The sequence below is a fragment of the Hemibagrus wyckioides genome, linkage group LG14 (genome assembly GCF_019097595.1).
Source record: "Hemibagrus wyckioides isolate EC202008001 linkage group LG14, SWU_Hwy_1.0, whole genome shotgun sequence".
NCBI classification, from domain to species: Eukaryota; Metazoa; Chordata; class Actinopteri; order Siluriformes; family Bagridae; genus Hemibagrus; species Hemibagrus wyckioides.
This window is the reverse complement of record NC_080723.1, coordinates 8,957,072-8,982,561: the sequence shown is the minus strand read 5'-3', so window position 1 is coordinate 8,982,561 and position 25,490 is coordinate 8,957,072. Positions and strand designations below refer to the sequence as shown.

The window sequence follows — 25,490 nt, the reverse complement described above, 5'->3', positions numbered from 1 at the left end:
TGTTATTAAGCAAATTAGCAGGCACCTAAATGCCGCAGACAAAGTACTAGTGTATATCCACAGCATGCCACTCATGAGGATGCAAGAATATGGCTTTCTAAAATACTTGTGAAAAATAGAAATTTATTAAACATTAAGTGACTTAAGTAAAGTGCTGGGCCACCACTAATCCCATCAGGAGAGAGGTTCACTCACCAAACACTTTATTAGGAACACCTGTACTCCTACCCATCCATGAAATTATCTAATCAGCCAATTGTGTGGCAGCAGTGCAATGCATAAATGCAGTTTCAGGTAATGTTCACATGAACCATCAGAATGAGGGGAAAAAATCAAATCTTAGTCATTTTAACCATGGCATGGTTGTTGGTGCCAGACAGACTGGTTTGAAAATTTGTTAGCACTGGCTATTCCTAAATCTTTTAATCTAGCACTGTTAAAAACCTGACCTCAATCCCTGTCACCTGTCCAACTATAGGTCAATATCAACACACCCCCCATCTCTAAAATTGTAGAAAATAGTAGTACAGCAGTTATGGTCATACCTACACGGGAATAACATTCATTATTAATATATTGGTCAGGATTCAGGCCTCATCATAGCACAGAGACAGTGCTGGTTAAAGTAGTAAATGACCTACTACTGGCCTCAGAGATGTGTCTCATCCAGTTGGAGGGAGTTTTGAAGACTAATTGATGAGAGCGGTCAAGGAAGAATAGCTACAGTAAATCAGAAAGACACTCAATTGTACAATTGTTTTAAGCAGATCTCAGCATGCACAACACCTTAAACCTTAAGGTAAATAAGCTACAACAGCAGAAGTCCATGTCGAGTTCCACTTCTGTCAGCCAAGAAGGCTGCACTGTGCACAGACTCACCAAAGACTGGAAGAACATAGCCTCGTCTGAATGAGGTGGCACACAGATGGTAAAGTCACAATTTGGCATCAGTAGCATGAATCCAATGACCCAACTTGCCTTATATCAGTCCAGACGGGTGCAAGTGGTGTAATGTACTGCTTGTTTGGGTATTGTTACTGAGAATGTTCATCCCTTCATAGCCACAATTTATCCATCCATATAATGTATTCTTCTAGTATGATAATGCATCCTGTCACAAAGTAAAAGTCATCACAAATATTAAAATGAGTTCAGTGTTCTTCTATATCCTTTCTTGGATCTGAATCCAATTGGATTTGGAACAACAGCAGATTCGCAGCTTGAATGTGCACCTGGAAAATCTGCAGGAATTGTGCGATGCAGTCAAAATCTCAAAGGAATGTTTCTAACATCTTGTGAAATGCCACAAAGAACTGAGGCTGTTTTGAGAGTAAAGGGCAAAGAGCTAATAAGGTGTTCAGTGAGTGTACTTTTAACACAAGATAAAGATGATCAGTTAGAAGAACTAGACGTTCTGTGGTGCTCTTATTTCTAGTTTATTTTTTAGTATTAAATAGGGATCTAGCATTATTTTTGTTATCTTCTATTTGGGTGACGAGATATGTTAATCTCCAACAAGACCAACAAGAGCAGAACTAAGAGATGGTAGCTTAGAAAAATGTATATATTAAGACACATTTTAAATAAGATTCAATTCTATTTTATTTCTATAGTGTTGTTCACAATGGACTTTGCCACAAAGCAGCTTTACAGACATATAGTCATACATTTTAAATTTTAATTTATCCGTAATGAGCACAGCAGAGGCGATTCTGGCAAGGAAAATCTCCCTGAGATGATATGAGGAAGAAACCTTGAGAGGAACCAGACTCAAAAGAGACACTGGATATTGCAATTGCAGGAGATTCATTCATGATGTCGTGAAGTTATCAAATGCTCACTGATGAAGGTTTGAGTACAAAACTGATCAATGGCAATTGCAATCCAAACCCATCTCCATGGTTTCTAAGAGGTACCTACAGTGATCCCATGTATTGACAGGTAGTCCATGTGGAGATATCCACAGCATCACTTCCAACTGATGAGTGATAAAATGAGATAACGTTCAGAGACATTTTATCTTAATGTTAGTAGTAAACCCTCTCAAGGTTTCTTTCTAATATTGTCTCAGAAAGTTTTTCCTCACCACCATCACCTCTGGCTCACTCATTAGGGATAAATATAAACTTTAAATTTACAATTTATATCCTGAACTTTAATATTCCTGTAAAGCTACATTTTGTGACACTGTTCATTGTTAAAAGTGCTATACAAATACAATTTCATGTAATTTATTTCTTTTCTCAGAATTAAAATGATTAAAATAAGGGTTCCAACACCCAGTCACTTGTGTCCCCCAGTGATGTGCATAGCAACAAACAGATTTGTGTACATACAAAGTGCATGTATATGTGAGTGTCTATGTCACTTGCATGTATAGATATGTCTATGTACCATCAGTTAACAATATTAATCATTACCGCTTATTATCCTGATGGTTGCATGCTAATTTTACACTATTTGAGAGTGATCTGATTATAAGTCATGATATAGTGTCAATGAAGTTGGTCAGGTTTAGGATGTAGAAATAAAACCTGGACCACAGGCCTCTTGTTCTATTCAAGTTCACAGATGTGATATCACAAATATAAAAAATCAACCATTAAAGCTTCTGGTGTTACAGGATATTAGTGATGAGCTCCATATGTTGTATTCTGTCCCAAGTGGAATGCTGTTGCGGAAACTTTTCAACACTTTAATGTCAGTGGCAAAAAAAAAAAAGTAATATCACCTGTTCTTTTCTACAGCTAAAGAATAAAACAGAAAAATATTTTTGATGTGATGTAATGTGATGTGATTACCTAATGGTTCCTAACTTTCATTTCTATACATGCACAGGACAATTGTACAGAAATGACTGCAGCATTAGTCATTCTACCTATTGACAGATATTTCCGCATGTCTTCATGTTTTACTGTGTGTTTTGTCACCTTGCTAGCTATGTCATGATTGAAAAGGTTTTGGCCTCTTAGTTTCAGTGAAAGGAAATTATAATGACATTCTGTAGAATTGTGCACTTTTGGCCACTTTGTGTATTTAGTAGCTTATTAGCTGTTTCTGAAAACGCCCAATTTGTCAGTGAAATATATAGAATTTTATTGCTCCACCCAAATCTCAGTGGGAGGATATCACCACAGCAAAGCCACAAGATCATGGGAATGACACAGAAATGACAGTTTTGTAAAGTATATAGATTTACACACATACCTCTATTTTTCCTGCACATTTTGTTGGTCATCCTGCTCTTCCACATTGTTCAGTTAATGTATGCTGTTGGCTGAAGATTTTATCAGTGGGTTTTTTCGTCCGAATGCAGCACTGGCATTGTTTAAAAGTGTTTAAAAGTTTCCACAACAGCATTCCAATTGGGACAAAATAGTGATTTTCACTAATATCTTACAACCCAAAGAAATGGGAGGAAGCTATCATGGGTTTATCACTGGGTGAAAATGTTTTTAATTGCTTGAGTTCTGACATTATTGCAATTAGTGTTGTGCAAAGTTTCAGAATGGTAACATGTACAGTTTGTTTAACTAAAGCATATTTCGACTGGCTTATGTGGTAGTTTAGTGGTTGGGTGTTGGACTACTGATCTGAAGGCTGTGAGTTTGAGCCCCAGGTTCACCAAGCTGCCCCTGCTGGGCCTGTGAACAAGGCCCTTAACACTCAATTGCTCAGATGTATAACAAATGAGATAAAAAATGTAAGTTGCTCTGGATATGGGTCTTTTCCATCTTATATATTATCTTAACTGGTATTTAAAAATAAAGTCAATTAAATAATATTTCAAACGACTGGCGGGAAACCTGAGAACAAAAGCTGAGGGAAAGTCCTGAGCAAAGCTATGTTGTCCTGTCGAGTCCTGTTCTGTCCTGAGCGGAAGGGAGGGTACAGGCGACCACCATGGGAGAGTGTCGCTGTAATTTGATGCCACATCCATGGGAGGGCTGTGAAATCATCACATGGGTGGAAATTTCCACTCTCTTCTCGTGGTTTAAATGGGTATGAACTAGAAGAGCTGAAGATCAGTAGCCCGCCTCATCTCAGAGATCTGAAGTGTGTTTTGTTTTGTTTTTTCCCCCTGACCAAATCAGGTGAGTTCGGTTTATTTAAATAGCCTTTATAATTTCTATCGGCTGCAAGCGAAATTTTTTATATGCTTTATGTAAGATGATCATATTCATAAATGGCTAATATAACCTGTAGTGCGTGGGTGAGTTTATGCAAAGTGGCTCGGTGGTTTGAATAAATTATAAATTAGCATTTAGCACAATTATGTGTGTTACTGGCGAATTGACAGCAATTTGCTTGTATGCAGACTGAAGCAGAGGTGTGTAACTATTCGTGCAATTATAGGACAGTTCTATGGAAACAAACACACTTCGGCTGAGTTACAGGTCAGTGCCTCGTTTCATTGCTTTTAATTGCTGTCAACTTGGTGTGTGTTTTTTGTGTTTGAATATATCTTTTATATATTAATTGGCGCGTGCACCCTAGGCATCTACGCATTGTGTCTGACTGCATGGACGTTTGGCTCCTGTAAAGAAAAAAGCTTTACCACGCACCTTTCACGATGTGTGAATCCTTTATAAGGAAAATATCAGGTGCATAAATAAAACTGCACTGCCTATTAATTCCGATTGATGGGTAGAGGGGAAAAATCGATTTGTTCGGAAGAAAGTAAGTGTTTTTTCCGCCGGTGCAGGCAGATGGACAAGGCTGCATGTATGGACCTGAGGATATGCTGCATTGTTTAGATGACTCCTATGGTACAGTATGTACTTATTAATACTGCATGAATTAGACGGATTGAATCGAGGGCTTAAGTTAGTTTATTCCTTGATATTTTTTTTGTACAGACATGGGAGGGGGTTGGTGGGAATCTTCTGGAGATAAAAGACCGCGAATAGACCAGTGTGCAGACTGGATGGGTGATAGTGGTGTAATGGTTCTTATTGTTTGTGGTGAAAGGGGTTTAATCGCATATCGCCTTCTCACAAAATAATAACAATAATACTCTATCACTTGCACGTGGTAGGTCTTTATATAAAATCTAGTCTCTTTATAGCCTGCAGCTTGGCTTTATGTCGAGGTTCGGATCACATTTTTCCTGTATTTTAGACTATGTTTGAGTTGATGTTTTAAAATGACCCAAGTAGTCTAATCACTTGGTGTTTAAAGCCACATGGGCTTGATTTGATGTACAAGAAGAATAAAAACACGGTTCTCTGCATGGGAGGCAACTCCTATAGAACATTGGACACAGTGAATAAGCCCCGCCCACTACTTCACACACCCCGTGGTTCTTTCACGCTGTGATTATTTTTTTGTTTTCTGAAACACTGAGATTAGATAATCTAATCACGAGTACACTATAAAGCCAAATGTTTTTGGACACCTTTGTGACCACCACACCCATATTTGCTTGCTGAGCAGCCCATTCCAGATTTATTCCCTCTTTCCTGTTATAATACCCTCTACTCTTCTGGGAAGATTTTCCACTAAATGTTGGAGGCTGTGGGGATTTGTGATCATTCAGCTATAAGAGCATTAGTGAGATCAGAGACTGATGTTGGAGAGAAAAAGGCCTGCGTGCCTGGGGTTCATCCTAAAAGTGTTCGGTCGGGTTAAGGTTGAGGACAGTCGTGTTCTTCCAGTCCAAACTTAAGACATCATGAAGTTCACTTTGTGCACAGGGGCATTGTCATGCTGGTACAGTGTTCGAGATGCTGCAGCATACAAAGACAGTTGTGTGTTTCCAGCAGTTTTGGGAAGAAACACATGTGGGTGTGACAGACAGGTGTCCACGTACTTTTGGCTATGTAGTGTATATCAACAAGGAGCAAAAAAGAACAAAAAAGTCTTACAGTATAATAATTTTAGGATCTTCAGCTTCATAGTATAGCATTATCTTGTTACAACTCTACATTTACAAAAAGAATGAAAGTAAATCAGTCATTTAGTTTTGTCATCAAGGATATTCTTTTTTTATTATTGTTTTCAAAAATGGTTATACTGCAGTTTGTTAGTGATATGCATGTTATAGATCTCACCTTTGTTACATTTCATCTGTGTCTGTAGGCTTACCAAATCGAGATCGTCTCCACTTTAGGTAAATGAATTAGATATTGTTTAATTTTATTTGTTTTTAAAACTGCTATGGCATTGCCCAAACCCGAACGTAATTAGTCATATATCAATCTCATGCTTTTGAATTTATCTGATAATTCAGTATTTTTAAAGATGACAGTGTAAATAAAAATGCATTGTAATAGATAAATAAATAAATAAATAAAGAGGAGAAGAAGAAGACCAAGAAGTATTGGAGATGGCACTGATCTGATATGCAGCACTCGTATCATGCCGACACCAGCAAAAAATGTTGGATTGGATATCAAGGAAAACATATTAAATATCGGATCCTGTAACAACTGCCAGATTTGGAACTGGAAATGTTGAGATATAAAAGGACTTAACTGTTATTTCTTTAGTTAGGGTTGTTAGTTAGTTAGTTAGTAATATTTTTATTATATTTAAGCAATACATTGTGTTTATTAAACTTAAAAAATGTAAGTGATTTTTGTGTGAAAGAGTTTAACTTTGAAGCTCTGTAGTTTTCACAGAATTGGTATCGGTATTGGCTGGTATTCAGTGTTTCGGTATCAGGGGTTTATTGTGACATCTCTGATAATAAGCTCTGTAAATAATAGGGTCTATACTTTAGGACAGTATAATGCAATATCATCACACTCATAGGACACTAACCATGGGAATGATCGCAGTAATGTAGTAGAGCATACATTATACCGCAATAGGGGAAAAAATCACTGTGGAACAGAAGAAATGGTGACTAAGAGTGACTAAGAAAGTTGTGTAATAAAGTTATGATTTTCTAGTTTCAACTATTACACTTTCTAATGCCTTTCTAATTTCATTCATTAGGACTGCAAATTGTATTTTTTTAATAGTTTTGTATATTTTCAGTGGTACGAATCAAGCAATGAACCTCTTTATTGTTGATATTTTTAGGATTAATTTCTTTTGGGTTATATCACCCTGTTATTTTCAGACCTACTATATTTCTTAGTTTTAAAAAAGCATGTCAACATTTCTGTTTGTCACTGAAAGTCACTGAAATCAAACTCAGTCTGTGTACTTTACACTGAAGCCTCTTGGTACAGAGTGACCTGAACACATATCACCATCTTTCAGCAGAGATTCACTCATTTACACATACATAACTGACCAAAATAGAGAAGCCCATAACTCTCCTTTAGCTTTGCACTCCCAACCCAACCCACTCCGGGCCCTAAATGGTGCAAGGCCGGTCTCAGGCACTTCAATTAGTATCATAGGCATATCGAGCAGGCTAATGAATGTAGAATGATCTGCACTTTAAATACACTCACCTTTATTAATAATGCCTTACGTCTGTACATTCATGCAGTTATCCAATCAGCCAATCAAATGGCAGCAGAATAGTACATACACTCATGCAAAGACAGGTCAAGAGTTTTAGTTAATGTTCACAAGATGTGATCTCACTAATTTACATGAAATGGTATGAAAAAAAAGAAATCAGAGCAAATGGGCTTCATTTCGGTCAGCTAAGAACAGGAATCTGAGGCTACAGTGGACAAAGACTCACCCAAACTGGACAGTTGAAGACTGGAAATAAATGTTGTCTGGTCTTTTCACAATTTTGAGCAATAGAAGAACATTTCAGGAGATCAACAGTTTCTGAAATACTCAAACAAGGACATCTGGTAAGAACCATGCCCTGGTCACTAAGGTCCCATTTTTTTTCCCTCATTCTGATATTTGATATAAACATTAACTAAAGCTCTTGACCTGTATCTCCATGATGTTGCTATATATTACACTGCTGCCACATGATTGGCTGATTACATGAATGAGCAGGCATGTTTAAAGAAAGAGAGGTTTCTGTACAGTTATATATTTTTTCTGCTAGAAGGGTTTTTGTAGTATGGCCTTCAGCAAGAATTCTTTCTAGTCCTGTTTCATAACTTAAAAGGATGGATTAACTTTAATATTCATCTTCAGTTACCATTTCACAGTCATCTTGGAAACACTGGGCACAAGCCAGTAATATATGCTGGGTGCAATGCCAGTCTATTGCAAGGTGGTGCACACACACACACTAATGGACACCGAGGGACAATTTAGAGTATCCAGGCCATCTGTTGGCATGTTTTTAGGAGTTTGGAGGAAACCGAAGATCCTGGTGGAACCCCACACGGACACAAGAAGAACATTTAAAACTCCACAGGGACAGTAACTTGATCCGTAGATCAAACTGGGAACTCTGGAGAAGGCAGCAATGCTACCTGCTGCAAACCATCTAACCCAAATCCAAACCACATACTGACCTACATTATACCATGCTGTCTGTCAAACAAGCTGTATTACATGCAATAAAGAGCCTATTAGGATGGAATGATATTGGATAACATTACAAAATGGACAGAGATATGACGGAGCGGTCAGAAAGAGGACCTGGAAGAACTGGTTAGTGTAAATGTCTCAATCCTAAGATTTCCTTTACTGTTTTGAATATAGTAAACAAAAACATTTTTGTCATTAGACATCACAGTTTAGATTTGTATAACAATATTAAAATATCTCAGTTTTCTGTTCCACTTTTCATTGATTAATTTCATCTTGGACACACCCCCTCCTCATGCTTGGAACAGTTTAATTACCTATTGAAGCTAAAGTGTGCCATCTTCTAACGAACACTAATTACCTTAAGAATTAATGATCCTTTATTAATTCACATGTTAAATTCTGTCCTGTCATCATCCGATGCAGTACTTTGAGTTTGCTTTAACAACTGGAAATACCTGATTTTAGCATGCCAGAGGAGAAACATCTGCTGAAAGCCAATAAGCATACATTTGCATAAATGCGGAGTAACAAAAAACGTGTTTGAGTGACACAAACCGTGCATGAATAGAATTATACAACCACAAGCCCACGCAATCTGCACAATTTGTTTGAATTTCTTTCGATTCTTCTTGAAAATCAGTCATGTCTGTATCATATTTACACAAGGTTTCTTTTAATATCTACACCTTATATTATGAAAGCTGAAAACTGCCAAAATACACAGTTACCGATATTTTGGCCCTGGAATACAGATACTAAAAGTCTGATGTCGTTAATAATTATTTTTTATTCCTTGTGACTGTGTGGTCGAATACAGTACAGACAAAAATATTGAAAGAATATTCAGTAAAACAGCTTTGGATTTGCTAGCATGCGTTTTTGTTTAGTGTTAGCATGATTTTTTGACTGTAAACTTAAAAAGAAAGTAGAGCGCTAATATTGGTTAGTAGCATGATTTTTATGACTAGCATGAAAACTAACAAGAAAACAAGACCACTAATACTGATAAGGAACGTGTAATATAGCAAAGACGCATGTGTTTGTTAAACTGAGATCTCAAGTTCAGCTGTGCCACGGATGTCCTAAAGATGAGCAAATAAATGCGACAGAGTGTCTGCACTCGAGGGTAATCGAGCAAAACACAATTACAACGACTCTAAGTGTAGCGGGTTTGATTGCATGAGCAGTGAGAGAAGCATACGAGCTCTAAATACTTTCAGGTGCTTCCCTGAAGTCTGCCAATAAAATGGAAAAAATATCGCAACAGGTCTAAGCGCATTTGTTAAGAAAGCATCCTAACAACGAGTCCAAAGATAAAATTTAAAAAATAAATAAAAAAAATTGATGTCTTAGCAAGTAAATATTTTGAACATTTTCAAAATGATCTCAAGTTCCCTATTAAAGATTATTACAAGAATTCAAATCTAAGATTATTGAACCTATTTTTACCTATTTTAAGCTTTAAATGAATTTTTGTTTCCGAGTAAAATTAGAATCGATACAAATAATGACATGTCCATAAATAGCTTTTAATAATCTTATATTTGGTTTAGTGTCTTAATCTTATATTGACACCGTACTGTATATGATTCACTTCACACTACAATTCTACACACATTTCTGTCTGACAGCATCGTTACAATCATTTATTGCATTGTAGTATTTAGAAATAATGCAATAGCCTGTTTAAAAAAAGACTGATAACAAAGTAAGAATATTTTGAATAGAGTCAAATGTACCTAGTATTTGCAATTATTAGATTAGAATAAACCAAATCGAAGATTATTAAACCTTTTTCTGTTCATAATCTTGTATTCTGTTTCCACATAATTTGGGTATGATTAAACATTTTATTTCTAGGAAGAAACAAAATTGTCTTCCAGAATAATAAATCTGCCAGAATAAAAAAAAAAACCTTCTAATTAGTATAATTATCTTAGATCTGGTCTGGAAAATATTTTTACTCACTGAAGTATCATTTTTAAGTGCTTTCTTAAGAGGAAAACCTTTAATTCTTTTTCATAAATGATCTTTTTAGATATATAAAAAAAAAAAGTCAAGAAGATGTAGACTTGAGTTTATTTACTGGTACTGAACACAAAACAAGTAAATGAGCAGAAATGTTTAGAAATAGATTTAAAAATTTTGTGTGTCTTATTGTAATCTTATATTAGCAAATATGAGCTAAATTTTTACTAGATTTCAAGATATTTTCCATTTCTTTCATGTCGTTCCACTTGGCCTGAATTTGTAAAAGGAATATTGTAAACTTTTGTAAAACCGATAAGTCTGTATACATAGTGTTGCAGGTAACTCTCTTACATAAGCCACCTGGCTCTTATGATGTACTGTACAAATCATCTCTCCTTGACTGAAATAGTGCGCTATCGCTGTGTAAACTGCCCTTTAGATACTGACACTAACGGGCGTGCAGATTTCACTCTCTCCATATTTTTCTGGAGACGTTACTACATGTGTTTCATGTGCAGTGTTTTTATTTCTATTACATGATTTACTATGTTTGGAGACACCGCACCTTATTTTCTCAATCAGGCCTGTGACTACACGTTTTCCTGGATGTTTCCTCTAAGAAATCACTACAAGAAACCTGTCCATGGTGGTTCAAGTGGTTAAGGCTCTGGGTTGTTGATCAGAAGATCAACAGGGTTCAAGCACCAGCACTGCCACCTTTGGGCCCCTGAGTAAGGCCCTTAACCCTCTCCGCTCCAGGGCTGCTGCATGATGGCTGACCCTGTGCCCTGACCCCAATTGCCAAAAAAGTTAGGAAATGCGAAGAAAGAAATTTTACTGATCTGTGTGCATGATGTTACCTACAACTAAAAGCAGCAACAACTTTGCGTCAGATTGTTGTTTTTTTCACCTTTTCACCCTGAAAGTGTAAAGCAAAAATCCAGAGCAAATCATCATTCTGGTGCTTGTTTGTTCGTTTTCATCTGGAATCTATGTCATTATTACCCAATAAACACCACTGATTTGCGTTTATTCATTAAAGAGGTTAATTCACAATGTTGGCAGTTTTAGGCTGTTCAGCATCTCCTCTGTTCAATGATGGAGAATTTGGAGCTTTTGGCTTTGCGGCCATTCATGACATTTGAACTTGGTGGGTGTAGTAGTGGGAGATCTTTGCTTTGTTGTGACCGTTGAGCCAAAGCTTGTGATTGGTCCGTGTGGGTTGAGCCGTGGACTTTATAGATGGCTGACTCCATATAAGGAATGAGCATCAGCAAAGGAAGGCTCGTTCTCCTTGAGATAAGAAAATGCTTCTAAACCAACACAGTAAGAGTGACTTTTATGATTATTTTATCAGCATTCTACTTTTCATTTTAGATCTTAAAAAGCTGTTTCTTATATTGGATAATAGACTGCAACTTGCCTTCCTTTTGCTTTTGTTCTGTGTGTAGATTTTATGTGGCAGTAGAATTTTTTTCCTTCATTTTTTTTTTTTTACTGATTTAGCAGGTGAATTCAGTAAGAATTGCTGAGATTGGTCCAACATTGTTTCACCTGTAACGATAAGAGATTAAAACCTGATGCAATTCTCGTATCTTGTACAACACGAAGCTCAAAGGAAGATTTTATATATGCTGTCATTTTAAAACTTCTAAATCTAATTCTGTTATTTTTGCCTGATGTTCAGTTCATCACTGTGAACCGCTGAGGTGCACTGTGGAGGTGTATGTCTGAGAAACACTCTTCGTGCTGATTGGTAGTAGATGTCACTGCCCCACGCAACCAGACAGCTACCTCAGTGTGGGCAGCCTTGTACACATCTGTGTGATCAGGAAAAAAACGTGGATGAATAACCAAAAAAACAAAAGTCACCCATCCTCGGTGCCCCAGAAGGACAGAGCAAAGAGCAGCTGATGCAATGTGCGTTATCTTGTCTACACTTTTAGGGCTGTGTGTGTTCTCTGTGTCTAATGACGCATGTGGTGGGGAGGTGGAGTGGTGGTGTGTGTATTGGTACAAGTACTCATGCTAAAAGACATGCTGATTGGCTGAGCAGGGCCCTCCCTCTGCTCTTTATAGCTGCCACTCACCTGCAGGAGTAAAATCAGCACACTCAAACTTTCTCCGTTCAGCTCGGAGCCCTACCCTGCCTGTGAGTACCTAAATTCCACCAAATAGCTACTTTTTACGCTGAAAACAGCTACACATGCTAGTTGATTCAAGTTGTTTTCATGCCACTGATTGTGCATGTGCAGTCGTATTTCTGTACTTGTCATGTTTTCTTGGTCTTTTCTTTATTCCCCCAAGGGGGTGAACATGAGCAATGAGTCCTAACTTGAGTGGACTGTTTAAGAGTGAATGTTTTTTTTACTGTTGTAAAAATGCTCGAAGCTCCCAGCTGGCCTGCATTCCTCACAGGAGCGGACCTGCTGTGTGCATCTACCACAGGGTCTCTACTGAGTGACGAGAAACTAGGTGAAAAAAAAGAGGATTAAATCTACAACTACAGTGTGAACCATAGACTGTAATAATGTGATACTGATATTATAAATCTTCTATTCTACCGATTATGACACGACATCCAATTTACAAGTACATGAATTTTTTTTGTCTTGATGATAACAAACCAAACTGGATTGTTCAGTTTTAAGCCCTGCATGGTTCGAAGCCTTGAACATCACATGATCACAAGGATGCTTTTTGTTTTTATAGTTTGCACAAAGACAAAAACATAATCAGTAACAATGAGCTTGATGAGTGTTTTTTTTCAGCTAGAGTTCACTGGGCAACGCTTTGACTCACTGTTTGGCCTGAACCCGTAAAATGTTAAGTAAATAGAGCAGACACGTCAAAGAACATGTTAACGTGGGACGGCTTGATTCATTCCATCACAGAACAAACTGTTTTGAGCTTTGTGATTGTTAAATCAGTGACCTAAACAGTATAAAGTTGTGTAAATCCGATTCCATGTTTCTTTCACAAAGTTAAAATTAGTCTAAATTTCAAAAAATTTAATTGTTCTTTTTTTTCTCTTTAAAAAAAAGTTTTGTTTTGTTTTTGGAGCAAGGGTAATATTTATTTTTTAAGGATTTTTGTTTTGTTTTGTTTCTCTTACATTGCAAATTATCTTGAATGCAGTCGAATATCTTTTTATAAGATGATTAAACCTGTTAGAATTTTCTAGAAATAGGTATAACAATCTTATTTTTGGTTTGTTTGTATATACTGTGCTATATTGGACTATAATAGGAAAAACTAGATATTTTCCATATTATGTTCCATATTATATTCCAGATATTTTTACTTGCAAAAATGTGCGACTAAAAATTGCTATTAAACAGATGCCGCTTAAACGGTTCCTTCTCACCAGTTATATTACTTAAAGAATACTAAAAGAAACGAAAATGAAAATAAATGTTTATTTATAGATGCTTTGCAGGGGGGAAAAAAGAATTGTAAATATAAATGTCAAATTATTTCATATGTTACAACAATGTTTGTAATAAATGTTTGTGTAATAATAATAATTTTATATAGTTATTAATAATATATATTTTTAATTCGGTTACACGTAATCCTTGTCTGCTTGAACAGAAAAACCAAAATCTTGTAAGAAAAACAAAATTGTTCCATATAGAAAATCAAATTATTTGTGTATTCATGGCTAGGTTTATTCATGAGCAAATAAACCACACCTCAATCGGTGATCTTACTGCAGGAAAACAATCTCACTCTCGTAGTGGCAGTGCCACTGGAAATTTTTAGCTTTTCCCTGCACTAAAACCTCAGGTCTGGAACAATTCCGACTGCGAAACGTCACCTTTCTATCAAGGGAGCATTGTGTAAGGAAGAGGAGAATTGAGGTACGAACCATTTTGCTGTTTGGTGAAAGTGTTGCACAACTCTTGGCTCTGAGGAACAGTGTGCACTCTCTGTGCTGCCTTCATTTCTCCAACAGTCTGGTCAAAAAATTTGAACTTTGGCTTGAATTGTGCTGAGACTCGTACCCCAGGGCTTGTGTATTGTGTTATTTAATAGGATGAGACGTTGTCCTGTTTAAACCTGCTACACTTGGCTTCGGTCTCAGCGTGTGAACTCTGTTTGTGCTTCACATCAACATAAATGCAAATGAATAGATCGTGTTGTGTGGTTTATGTTGTTTGTTTATAGCAGTCTGCAACCGTTGACTAAGATGGGAAAGAGTAGAAAATGAAGAATTGAGGAAAAATGTGCTACCAGTATAATGTGGCACTGGAAATGCATCATGCCTTGCTAAAGGGTCAAATTGTTTGGAACAGTTGTTTTTTTTTTTGTTTTAGATGTTATTGTATATGGTATAGTATATCAGTATACTGCACTTTTTGCTGGTATAAGCATAAAAACATCAAGCCTCACTTAGCAACACCATTTAAACATGTTAAACTTTTTTTTAATCCATTTCCTCTTTGTCTCTATATTCATCATATCCAGGTTTTTCAGGTAGCTGTGCCCTTATTCCTGATTAATTTCCTCATGCTCTTGTTTTTCAGGCAGCATTTTTTACCCCAGGATTAACAGAACTCTTTGTTTTGCCTGCAAACATCCTTCTTTTTATACACCATGGAGAGGATGGAGCTGAAGAAAGTGTGTACTGAGGCGGATGATGACAGCAACGACAGCCTGGACGAGCGCTACTCTGGGCCCAGCAACTTAGAGAAGGCCACCATGAACAGGTCAGCACCCTGAGACCCTGCTGCTTCCGGTTTTCTAGACATCTGCCTTTCTGGTCATCAGCCACTTGCTCTTAATTTTATTTGCAAACAGTCTGTCAGTCTCAGCGCCACAAAACGAATTTATTTCCACCTGCACCCAAAAAAATTCTCAAAAAAGTTGTTACTGTGTTTATTTCTCTCTCTCTCTCTCACACACACTCACTCTCACTCTCACACTCTCTCTCTCTCTCTCTCTCTCTCTCTCTCTTGCTCCCTCAGTCCCACTTTCACACTCTCTCTCTTTCTTTCTCTCTCTCTCTCTCTCTCTCTCTCTTGCTCCCTCAGTCCCACTTTCACACACTCTCTCTGTCTAACTCTTAATCAATCTCTCCCTCACACACGTTCTCGCTCTCCCTCTTGCCCCCCCCCTCCATCCACCCCTCTCTGTCTGTCTGTCTCTGTCTCTTTCTCTATCTTTCTATCTCTGTCAGTCATATCATGTGAACAGTGTAGGAAGAGAACAGAAATAACTGGAAAATTTGCTGCTCAGCTGTTCCATAGCTTTGTGTGTGTGTGTGCGTGCGTGTGTCTGTGTGTGTTATTTCCTCATTATTTTACTTCCAACTAAGCTGAACTCACTAAACCCTCAATGTGAGGTCCAAAAAGCCAAAAAAAGCAAGCAATCATGAGACTAAAAAGACGAGAAGAGTCCAGTCTTACCCGGAAAGGACGGGTGTAGGTGTAGGTTTTCATTCCATCCAAGCAGAAGCCACACCTGAGTCTACTGAAACAGGTGCAATCATGTGTGGCTGCTGACTGTGTGGAATGAAAACCTGCTCCCACACCAGCCTTTTTCTTCCAGATGGATGAAGACAATAAGATAAAATACACAATTGTCAATATTTACTGTTTATATTTATGGAGCTCTAGAACACTTGGCTCTCTCTCTCTTTTTTGCAGCCAGTATCTTGATGAAGATGATGCAGAGAGTCAGAAGTTTCTTGCAAATGGAATAATGAAGAAGAAGAAGTTTGAGGAGTATCATGAAGAATATGTAAGATGATGATGATGATGATGATGATTATTACTATACTTGAGTATAGTGTAGTCTTTTAGTGTAGCAATTGCCCCAGAGCTGTATGCCATTTACTACATACACAGTCTCTCTCTCTCTGTATTTTAGCTTTAAAAACTAAAAAATGTAACACATCTAGATGCTTATATAAGCTATTAAAATAATCACAGTCTTAATTACAGATTGTATTAATCTCTGTCTTTCTCTCTCGCTCGCTCTCGCTCTCTCTCTCTCTCTCTCTCTCTCTCACAGCACCCGGGTCATGCCTCATTTGGCATGTCTGTGTTTAATCTCAGTAATGCCATCATGGGAAGTGGAATCCTGGGCCTCTCTTTTGCGATGGCCAACACTGGAATCATCCTCTTTTTGTAAGTGTGCAACACTTTCAGCTTCTGTTTTTTTTCTCTTTTTTTGTGTTGTTCTATGGTGTCTGACTCTATCGTGAGTGAGATCTGGATGAAGTGCACTGTAAGACCTGCTAGGTCTCTTATTCTAGGGCAAAAGTGCCCAGATGATGACCAATCCCATCTAGAGGTTGACTTTATCCGATTATCTCCAGAATCAGACATGGAAGAGAACACTTCTAATGTTTTTAGGAACCATTCAAGTAGCCTTGGACATCTGAGAGACTTTTTCACATGCACGTGTTTTTAAAAAGTGATGTGGACGATTTCTTGGATTTTTTTACATTTATTTTTGCTTGCAATAGAAATTTAATGAACGGGAAAAAAAACAAACAGTCCTATCAATCAAGTGCTAAATGCAAGATGATACAAGTTGATGTAGCTCATTCATTCAGTGTAGAGTTCACTGAGTACATAAATGCAACAGTCATTAGACTCATGAGGCTAACCTGCTTAGCAACAGTGTGATAAATAGAAAACAACTTGACAGTGTTCATGAATTTGACCGAGTCTTCATTAGCCCGGGATGAGCCGTGGTATTTTTTTGGAGTTTCACGTCATGTCGATCTGTTTGAACTGTTTGTGACTTTGTGGTATAAATTGCTCATTGTTCTGTACACTTTGTGAGCATTTGGTTCTTGCTATGTTTCTAGTTTGTGGTGTTACGATCACTAAAACCCCAAGAACATTTATACCTGAATTAATTAATGGCCTGTTTTGGTTTCTTGTCTTTGACTTCACACCTCTGAGGTAAATCAGACACAGGATTAGAAAGTCAGAGGATGTGTGGAAAAAAATAATTAATTTGCCCTTAAGTTTGTACCGTAATTTAAAGAGCTTAATTGTTGCTGGTTGCAGACTTTTAACATACAATGATGCGACAAATTGCGCCAGCAATTGAAACTTTAAGGAAACCTTAGCACCAAACTTGGATTATTAAATATTGGATATTCCACCAAAGACTATAAGCAAAGCCCAAAATATTTTAGGCATGCTGGTCAAATTTATTTTTATAAATAACTTGTAACTTTTATAAAGGATTTTTTTGGGTGCAAAAATTACTTAAAATCATTTCTTTAAATAAAAAGCCATTGTAATGATGGCGTTTAAGGAAACTGTTTTCTTTTTTTTTTCATTTCTTTTTTTTTTAAATAACAAAAGGGTTAATACAGGGCTGTTTTGGTTTTCTTTGTGATCCTCATGTCCATGTTCAGTATATGAAATTAGCTGTAAATGCACCAGCACTTGCGGTGAATGCGTTCTTGTTAACGTAACACACACCAGTTCTATTTTTGGCTAAGGAACTTACCATTAGTGGCCTCCGTCTCAAAACTCTTGCAGAGTCCAGACTAGAGTGAACAAGACACAGAAGTGAAAGAGAGAGAGGCTGAGAGCAGGCATTAAGAAAAGGCCGTGTTTCAGTATCTGTTTTGCCGGCATCGTGCTCTTACTGACTGACGGCAGTCAGCCGGACTTCTCGGCTTCGCTGACCTCACGTTCTTCTCATAGCAGGAGAACGAAGAGGACACCTTAATCGGTGCTATATCCAGTCCTCACCTGACTAGCGGGTCAGTGTTTGGCCTCGTCTCCATCACTCTTCTACTCTTGCCTACGTCAGGTGGCTATTTCTGTTCTGTGTATGGGCTCCTGGTGCTTGGGAACCATCAGTGACTGATACTGAGGCTTCCCTTCACCTCTTTTTTCCCCTCTCTTACTCTTGTCATCTTCACTGTAACAGTGTGAACAATATCAAATAGTGAAGGTTGACAGGAATACACAGGTCGACATTAGAATGTAAGGGGAGATTGATGGCCTCTACTGAATGTATACTGGTTTCAAAAATAACCTCCATACCACAGTCGGTTACACGCAGACTGATTTGAGTAAAGTGCACAGCAATATATTTTTGTGGTGGAAAAAATGTAATGTTTACATCTTATTTTTGTCCTGCAGTATTCTCCTTTTCGCTGTTGCTATTCTGTCGCTCTACTCCATTCACCTGCTGCTTGTAACAGCTAAAGAAGGAGGTAATCATTAACACACACACATACACAGACACTTATGCATAGCAATATAATTGATATCGTAGGCGTCTCTTCTGTTGCTAGCTAAAGATAAAAATGGCATTGTAGGGGTGTTCTGTGCTATTTTGTTCCATATCATTTTTTTTTATTGTGTATTTTCAGGCTCCCTTATCTATGAAAAGCTGGGTGAAAGGGCGTTCGGGTGGCCGGGGAAAATGGCAGCGTTTGGGTCTATAATCATGCAGAATATTGGAGGTGAGAAGAGACGTGTTTCAGTCTTTGCTGTAATAAATGATATGATATTCGGTTTATTTGGACGTGTCCAGTGTGAGCAGTTTGTGATTAAAGTATCTTCAATCAGCCATGTCCAGCTACCTGTTCATCGTGAAATACGAGCTGCCAGAGGTTATCCGAGCCTTTCTGGGACTAGAGGAGAATTCTGGGTGAGTGGCGGCGACATGCTGAATATTCTGTGATCCTTATCAAAAATATAAAAAATTCAGGGAAAGAACAAGATTGTACATGACATATCTCTGAAATGGTGATCTGAATTTTTGGGTCAGTTTCATTAACCCCAAGTGACGACAAAGCATTTTGTCATTTGATATCACCATATTCTTCACATACAGTAACAAATAAATAAAAATAAAGTATTTTTTGCTTTTTTGGAACATTTATACAAATATATATCGCCCCTAATAGGCTAGATAAATTCTTAGAAAACACTACAAATTCTTAAAAGTCCTGAGTGTCTACTTTCATATGAGCTTTAAGTTAAACACTACTGTGGAGTGGGACATGACAAAGACATTCAATGCTGAATATTAGCACAACAACAGGAGCAAACTCCATATTTTGGCCTGTGGGGGAAAAAGATGTAATGTCAATTTGTTTTTGATCTGTCAAAAAAAATCGGGGATTTTTGACTATACATTTTGTTTTGAAGAGAAAATAAAATATGTACCATGCAAAGTTAGCTAGCTTAAATGTTGCTAAATGTGCTTGATTAAAGTTGTTAAGAAAATTTTTACGTTTAAATTTAATTTGTCGTATACAGAACATAGTTGTACATAGTGCCATATATTGCATAGTGAAATGCCTTTTTGCAGAATATATGAAAATGGAGAAAAAGGAAATAAAGAAACATTCTAAAAAATGCGATTAACACAAAGGGAAAAAAATATGAGAAGATGCAGTAAAATAATATAGGACCGATAGGGCATGTAGGAAAATATGGTGGAAAATTGCAATAGAAAAATAAATAGATTAAAAAAAAAAAAGAAAGAAAAAGTTGTTAACAGTTATACACTGGTTAGATTTGTAATCTTCAGATCTGTGTAAAGTGATGTTTTGTAGATTGAAAGCATCAAAGTCGGAAATTTAAATATTTCCTAATCTCCAACTTCATACCTGACGCAAGTCGGACGCAGCATTAGAAAGTTAGATGATTTGGGGCAAAAAAATCCATTTGAACTGCGATTTAAGAAGCTTAGTTGTTGCTGGTTGCAGATATTTAGCATATACAGATGCAACAACCTGCACCAGACTGGTAAAACCTGTAAATTAAATTGCCAAAGAAGCTTTTAGTTTCTTTTACTTAACTGAGGATCCAGAGATTCAATCCTAAGTAATTGGTGTGCATATTTTTATTGTACTGTGGCTTTGAGAAACTGGAATAGGTTGACCTTTGTGTGAGATTGCTGTAGTGAAGGGTGTGTTCGTGTGAGCTGACGTGCTCATGTGGTTTCTCCTCTGCTGCAGTGAGTGGTATCTGAACGGGAATTACCTGGTGGTATTCGTGTCTGTTGGAGTTATTCTACCCCTGGCCCTGCTGAAGAACCTGGGTAAGTCCTGCTGGTCTTCACCGGGTCGTTTCGTCTGGAGTTTTCCTGTTTCATAATTGTATATGATGGATACAGTGCATCGATGTGTGAGTCTTATGTATATTCCACTCTTGTGCAGGTTACCTGGGCTACACCAGCGGCTTCTCTCTCTCCTGCATGGTCTTCTTTCTGGGCGTGGTAAGTGTTTCTGTGTGGGGGGTTTTAAAAAGACTCACACACTCTCTCTCCACTGCTTCTCAATTGATTTCTAAGAATTTCTGTTTCTCTCTCTCTCTCTCTCTCTCTCTCTCTCTCTCTCTCTCTCTCTGTGTCTGTCTGACTCTTTCAATCCCTCTCTCTCTTTCACACACCCTTTTGCTCTCCCTCTTACCCTCCATCTCACTCCCTCTCACTGTCTGTCTCTCTTTCTCTCTTTCCCTCTCTCTCTCTCCATCTCTCTCTGTCTAACGTTAATCTGTCTCTCACACACTTTCTTGCTCTCCCTTTTGCCCTCTCTCTCTCTTTCATGCGCTTTCTCTTATTCACTCTATCTCTCCTAACTCTATCTCTTTATCTCTCTCCCTCTCCCCATTATAATTTATAATTGGGTTTCTGGGTTTCAGCTGATTTATAAGAAGACCCAGCTCCCGTGTCCTTTGCCGTTCTTCTTCCACCACTCCACTAATACGAGCCTAAACGGTTCGGAACTGATGAATCCGTACGCGTTGCTTAATCACTCTGCTCTGATGGAGTTTTCTCGAGCGGACGTGAGCAGCAGTCACCTGGACCCCCATTCTACTGCTTTACCTGCGTCTGGCATCCATTACGCACCTCATTCGGACGACTATGAGGAAATGTGCACGCCTAAATACTTTGTGTTTAACTCCCAGGTGAGGATGATTTTTACAAAAAATGTATTTGTTAATACAAGAAGAATGGATTTATTCATTAAAAGTATATTTTTTATACCATAGTCTTGTTGAATTTTTGAATTGTATTTGTGAGAAGTGTTGATTAAAATCACGACTTTCACAGGACAACGTTAACAAGCTCGTTCTAGTTCTGTAATATTTCAGTAACAGCTCAAATCATGTTCTTGAAGACAGAGCAGTTGTCTGATAAACTCAAAGAGAAATTAAAATACAGAACAACCTGCTGTAAAATAAACAAACATTCCCTTACATTAAACGTGACTGTAAATGGTTAAAAGCACGACGTCGTTCTGTCAACAGTTTTGTTAAGAAGTTGCGACTGCAGGCAATTTGTTAATGAAGAAACAAACTTTTCAGGTCATGATTTTAATTGAACAGGTGATAACAGTGTCTCTGCTTTGTGTCATGATGCATCAATGCTTATTTCTCTAACACTGTCTATAAAAGTCTTTTATTCCTTTTATTTAGATTTTACTCTGACCTTTAATATATCTCTCATTTCTCTGGGTTTCCTCCTCCAGACTGCTTACACTATTCCTATCCTGGCTTTTGCCTTTGTGTGTCACCCAGAAGTCCTTCCCATTTACAGTGAACTCAAAGAGTGAGTAACTTTTTAATACCGCGCTGTAAAAAAAGTAAACTCGGTTGTGATGTTTTTTTTTCCATTAACTTTTTACAGTCGCTCTCGAAAGAAAATGCAAACTGTTTCAAACCTGTCGATTCTGGCGATGCTGATCATGTACATGCTGTCAGCACTGTTTGGTTACCTCACATTCTACGGTACGTCCTCCTTTCTCACACACACACACACACACACACACACACACACTGAACAATAGTGTTTATTAAAGATGTTTGACTCATACGTATGAGATCATAGGATTTGTTTTTGTTTTTTTAATTGTTCTCATCACACACACTTTGACACACAGATAATGTGGAGGCGGAGCTGCTGCACACGTTTACCAAGGTTTATAAGTTTGACACGATGCTTCTGTGTGTGCGTCTCGCCGTGCTGACTGCCGTAACACTCACCGTTCCCATCGTCCTCTTCCCTGTAAGTACACACACACACACACACACAGTATCACAGTATCTAGTCACACAATGTTCATGGGTTTGTTGTTTTATAAAATAAAGGCTTTTATACAGCTTTTGATTATAGGCTACTGTGATTGGTTGTTTGTTTGAAATGTAGAAAAAAAAATTTCTCTTTTTTTTTGTATTAATGTGAGTCTATTTAGAAAGCACATAGAGCTGATACAGAACCAACAGCATGAAGCAGAAACAACTGCCAAATTGGGTTAAATTCATTAAGTAAAAATTCTTTAGATAATTTCGGGTGCTTTCACATTTGATGCATTTTCTCGGGTTGAACTGGTGAAGTTAACCGTTTCGGTGCGGCTCTTCCACCACTAGGATGTGGAACAAGAGCATCTGAACAGGTGAACTCGAGCAGGTTCAAGTTCAGGAAGTGAACTGACATACCGTGTTTGGTGTCTTTTTGTTGTTTCTTTTCTTCATTATCACATTCACGGAAAATAAAATGTTTTTGCAGTTTCTCTACCTCTCACCATACCAACACGTTTGATGTATAATAAAGAATCTCTTTAAAAAAAATGCTGAGTATAACCTGCTGCACACATAAATTATGTGGCATATGGAGTAGCTCATGAATCTGCAAATCTCTTCCCTGCAAAAAACCCAATCAAATCACAACGCATGGCTCAGCAGTACAATAACTGCAGTCGTTCAGCAGCCCGAAGTATTTACAGGCTAAAAACCTTTGTAAATCAGTGGCACTGCACCGTCTTACCACATGCTGTAACCCGCTTAACTTCAATAAGAGGTTCTGCTTGGAACATTTTAGAAAAACAATTGGACATTAAGTAAAGACATACAGACAGACACAGACCGACAGACAGACAGACACAGACAGATTTTATTGATCCCATGAGAGAAATTCTTGTGTTACAGCTTAGTCAGTAACAAGATGCATGCACACACACACAGTCTTTTATTTTTTTGTATATATTAGATTAAGAAAAACCTTAAATATAGAATACAATAAGTTAAATATGTAGTAGTGCAGATATGAAACAGTTGTGAATTTAACCATATTTACATCAGTAAAAATCTTGGATGTTGTAATGTTGATTTATTATTTTTATTATACAACTGCAATAAATCAATTAAACTTATTTCAATATATTTGTTACTAAATTCAGGCTCAAGGGGAAAAAATCGTTCTGCTTGTTTTAATCATTTATTTCTAGAAAGAAGCATCTGCGTCAGGCCATTTTCCGAATCTGAACATTTTAAATTTGAAATTAGTTTTAAATAATGTTTAGAAATAAGTTTAATAATTTTATATTTGTTTGGTGGTAAACTTTCTATGGGCAAATGTGACTGTGTGACTGATGGAACAAACAAAGAAGAGCCTGTGTTCACCGTCAGCGTGGAGTTATTTATGCTTTGAATATTCTAGTTTCTATCTTTAGAATATTCATTGCTGCAGATTTGGTTTTTAATTACAACTGCAGTGACATTTACATGAGAATTATGGGAGTCCAAAATATCAGACTATTCAAAAATTTGCTGTTTGTCGGTTGACCTGCATGACATTAATGAATAAATGTGTGTTTTGTCGCGCCTTTAAAATCACACTTTGTTCCCTCTTGAGGCTATAGAATGGCAGTAGAAGGTGTCTGAGTGGCTGAGCGTCTGTCTTGCTGCTTCACATGTGTTGCTGTAGTCAAGTACTCATGTTTTATGTAGTCGAGAGGGCAGAGAGGGTGAGATCAGTCACCATGGCCGGGGGCCCTACATAGCCACAGCTATATTAGAGCACTGAGAGTAGCAGGAGTGTGATGTTGTTGGGGCCTTGTTGGGGTTTCACACACATGTGCACGCACACACACACACACTTGTTTTACTGTCAATATCAGGACCTTTCACTGACATGATTATCGATGCAGCCATTCCGTGATATGCATCAACACCCAAACCTTAACTTAAAGCTGAAATGAGAATTTCTTGATGAATAATAAATCAAAAGGAATCAGCCAAATATCCTCACAAGGTCAAAACTGTCAGATATTCATATCTGTCAGGACCAAGATTAAAAAAATATTCCCACACACCTCTGTGTGCATGTTAACCTTGTTCAGAAATAGCTTTATTCACAATCTTCATAGTTTATTATCCAGCCTGTGATATTCATTCATTTTAAAAATATAAGCACAAGTTAAATAGAAAGTGTTAGAACCCAAAAAGTAGTTTCTTTCATGTTTAAAACAAGCTTCCTCTGAAAATTATGCAAGACTAATAATGAAATACTCAAATTTCAGCACATAATATAACTGATTTGAAGACTTTTTCCATTAAGACAGACCTGTTTTTACAACGTAACGTCCACTAGGGGGTGCAATTGTGTAGTCAGATCTGGACCTTAGGAATTTGCTCAGAAAAGTTTTAGGCTGCATGCTTGTGCTTTTTGCTCATAGCCTATTAATAGTAAGCTGGACTAGAATTTGCCATTAAAATAAAAACTTCAATGTAAAACCTAAATGTCCACTAGGTGGTGCTTGTGTGTGTGTGTGTGTGTGTGTCACTCTCTCACTCATAGTTAGTAATCGCTTTATCCTGGTCAGGATCTAGGCGGATCCAGAGCCAGTATTACAGCCTTGGCTGGGACACCAGTTCATCACAGGGCACTATTTACACACACGTTCACATTTAGTGTCAGTCCAGCTACTACTATCTTTTAGAGAGGTATGAGGAAGCAGAGCAACACAAGATCATTTCTGTTTCAGATCAGGGAGAACATGCACAGACACTAACACAAGCTCAGGATCGGACCCTGGAGCTGTCAGGCATCCGTCATGTGTCTCACAAGGCTTAACGTAAAGCATAATGCTATGAACGAAATCTGTCTCACATACTTCTGCTTGAAACACAAGAACAATGCTCAGGCCTATGCTAATAGTGTGGTGTGTTATTTCCACTCTTGCATCATACCGACATAGACAACTGTCTCTGGTATTTAAAACAGCACATGAATAGTACAGTATTAAAACTAGAATGAGGACTTAAGGATAGCTTCTGGAAACCCAAAAACCTTCAGTGTAGTATTGTTTAGGTATCTTGTAATGACCATCA

General features: G+C 37.6%; 1 protein-coding gene across 3 annotated transcripts in view; it reads left to right on the top strand.

Annotated features, from left to right (window-relative positions):
- The first annotated feature begins 4,033 nt into the window (after nucleotides 1-4,033).
- slc38a4 (solute carrier family 38 member 4) overlaps nucleotides 4,034-25,490 on the top strand; it is a 29,092-nt gene continuing 7,635 nt past the window's right edge. The window contains exons 1-14 of one of the 3 annotated variants that reach the window (XM_058407939.1): nucleotides 4,034-4,094; nucleotides 4,319-4,397; nucleotides 14,910-15,092; nucleotides 16,032-16,125; nucleotides 16,399-16,514; nucleotides 18,504-18,577; nucleotides 18,737-18,829; nucleotides 18,936-19,017; nucleotides 20,336-20,418; nucleotides 20,537-20,595; nucleotides 21,021-21,287; nucleotides 21,851-21,930; nucleotides 22,009-22,109; nucleotides 22,262-22,386. In XM_058407939.1, the coding sequence (XP_058263922.1) occupies nucleotides 14,980-15,092; nucleotides 16,032-16,125; nucleotides 16,399-16,514; nucleotides 18,504-18,577; nucleotides 18,737-18,829; nucleotides 18,936-19,017; nucleotides 20,336-20,418; nucleotides 20,537-20,595; nucleotides 21,021-21,287; nucleotides 21,851-21,930; nucleotides 22,009-22,109; nucleotides 22,262-22,386 (1,287 nt within the window). In that variant the 5' untranslated portion in view covers nucleotides 4,034-4,094; nucleotides 4,319-4,397; nucleotides 14,910-14,979. Of the gene's footprint in view, nucleotides 4,095-4,318; nucleotides 4,398-12,375; nucleotides 12,533-12,687; nucleotides 12,856-14,909; nucleotides 15,093-16,031; nucleotides 16,126-16,398; nucleotides 16,515-18,503; nucleotides 18,578-18,736; nucleotides 18,830-18,935; nucleotides 19,018-20,335; nucleotides 20,419-20,536; nucleotides 20,596-21,020; nucleotides 21,288-21,850; nucleotides 21,931-22,008; nucleotides 22,110-22,261; nucleotides 22,387-25,490 lie in introns of those variants that run through there. The other 2 variants (XM_058407937.1, XM_058407938.1) reach the window with 2 other exon arrangements.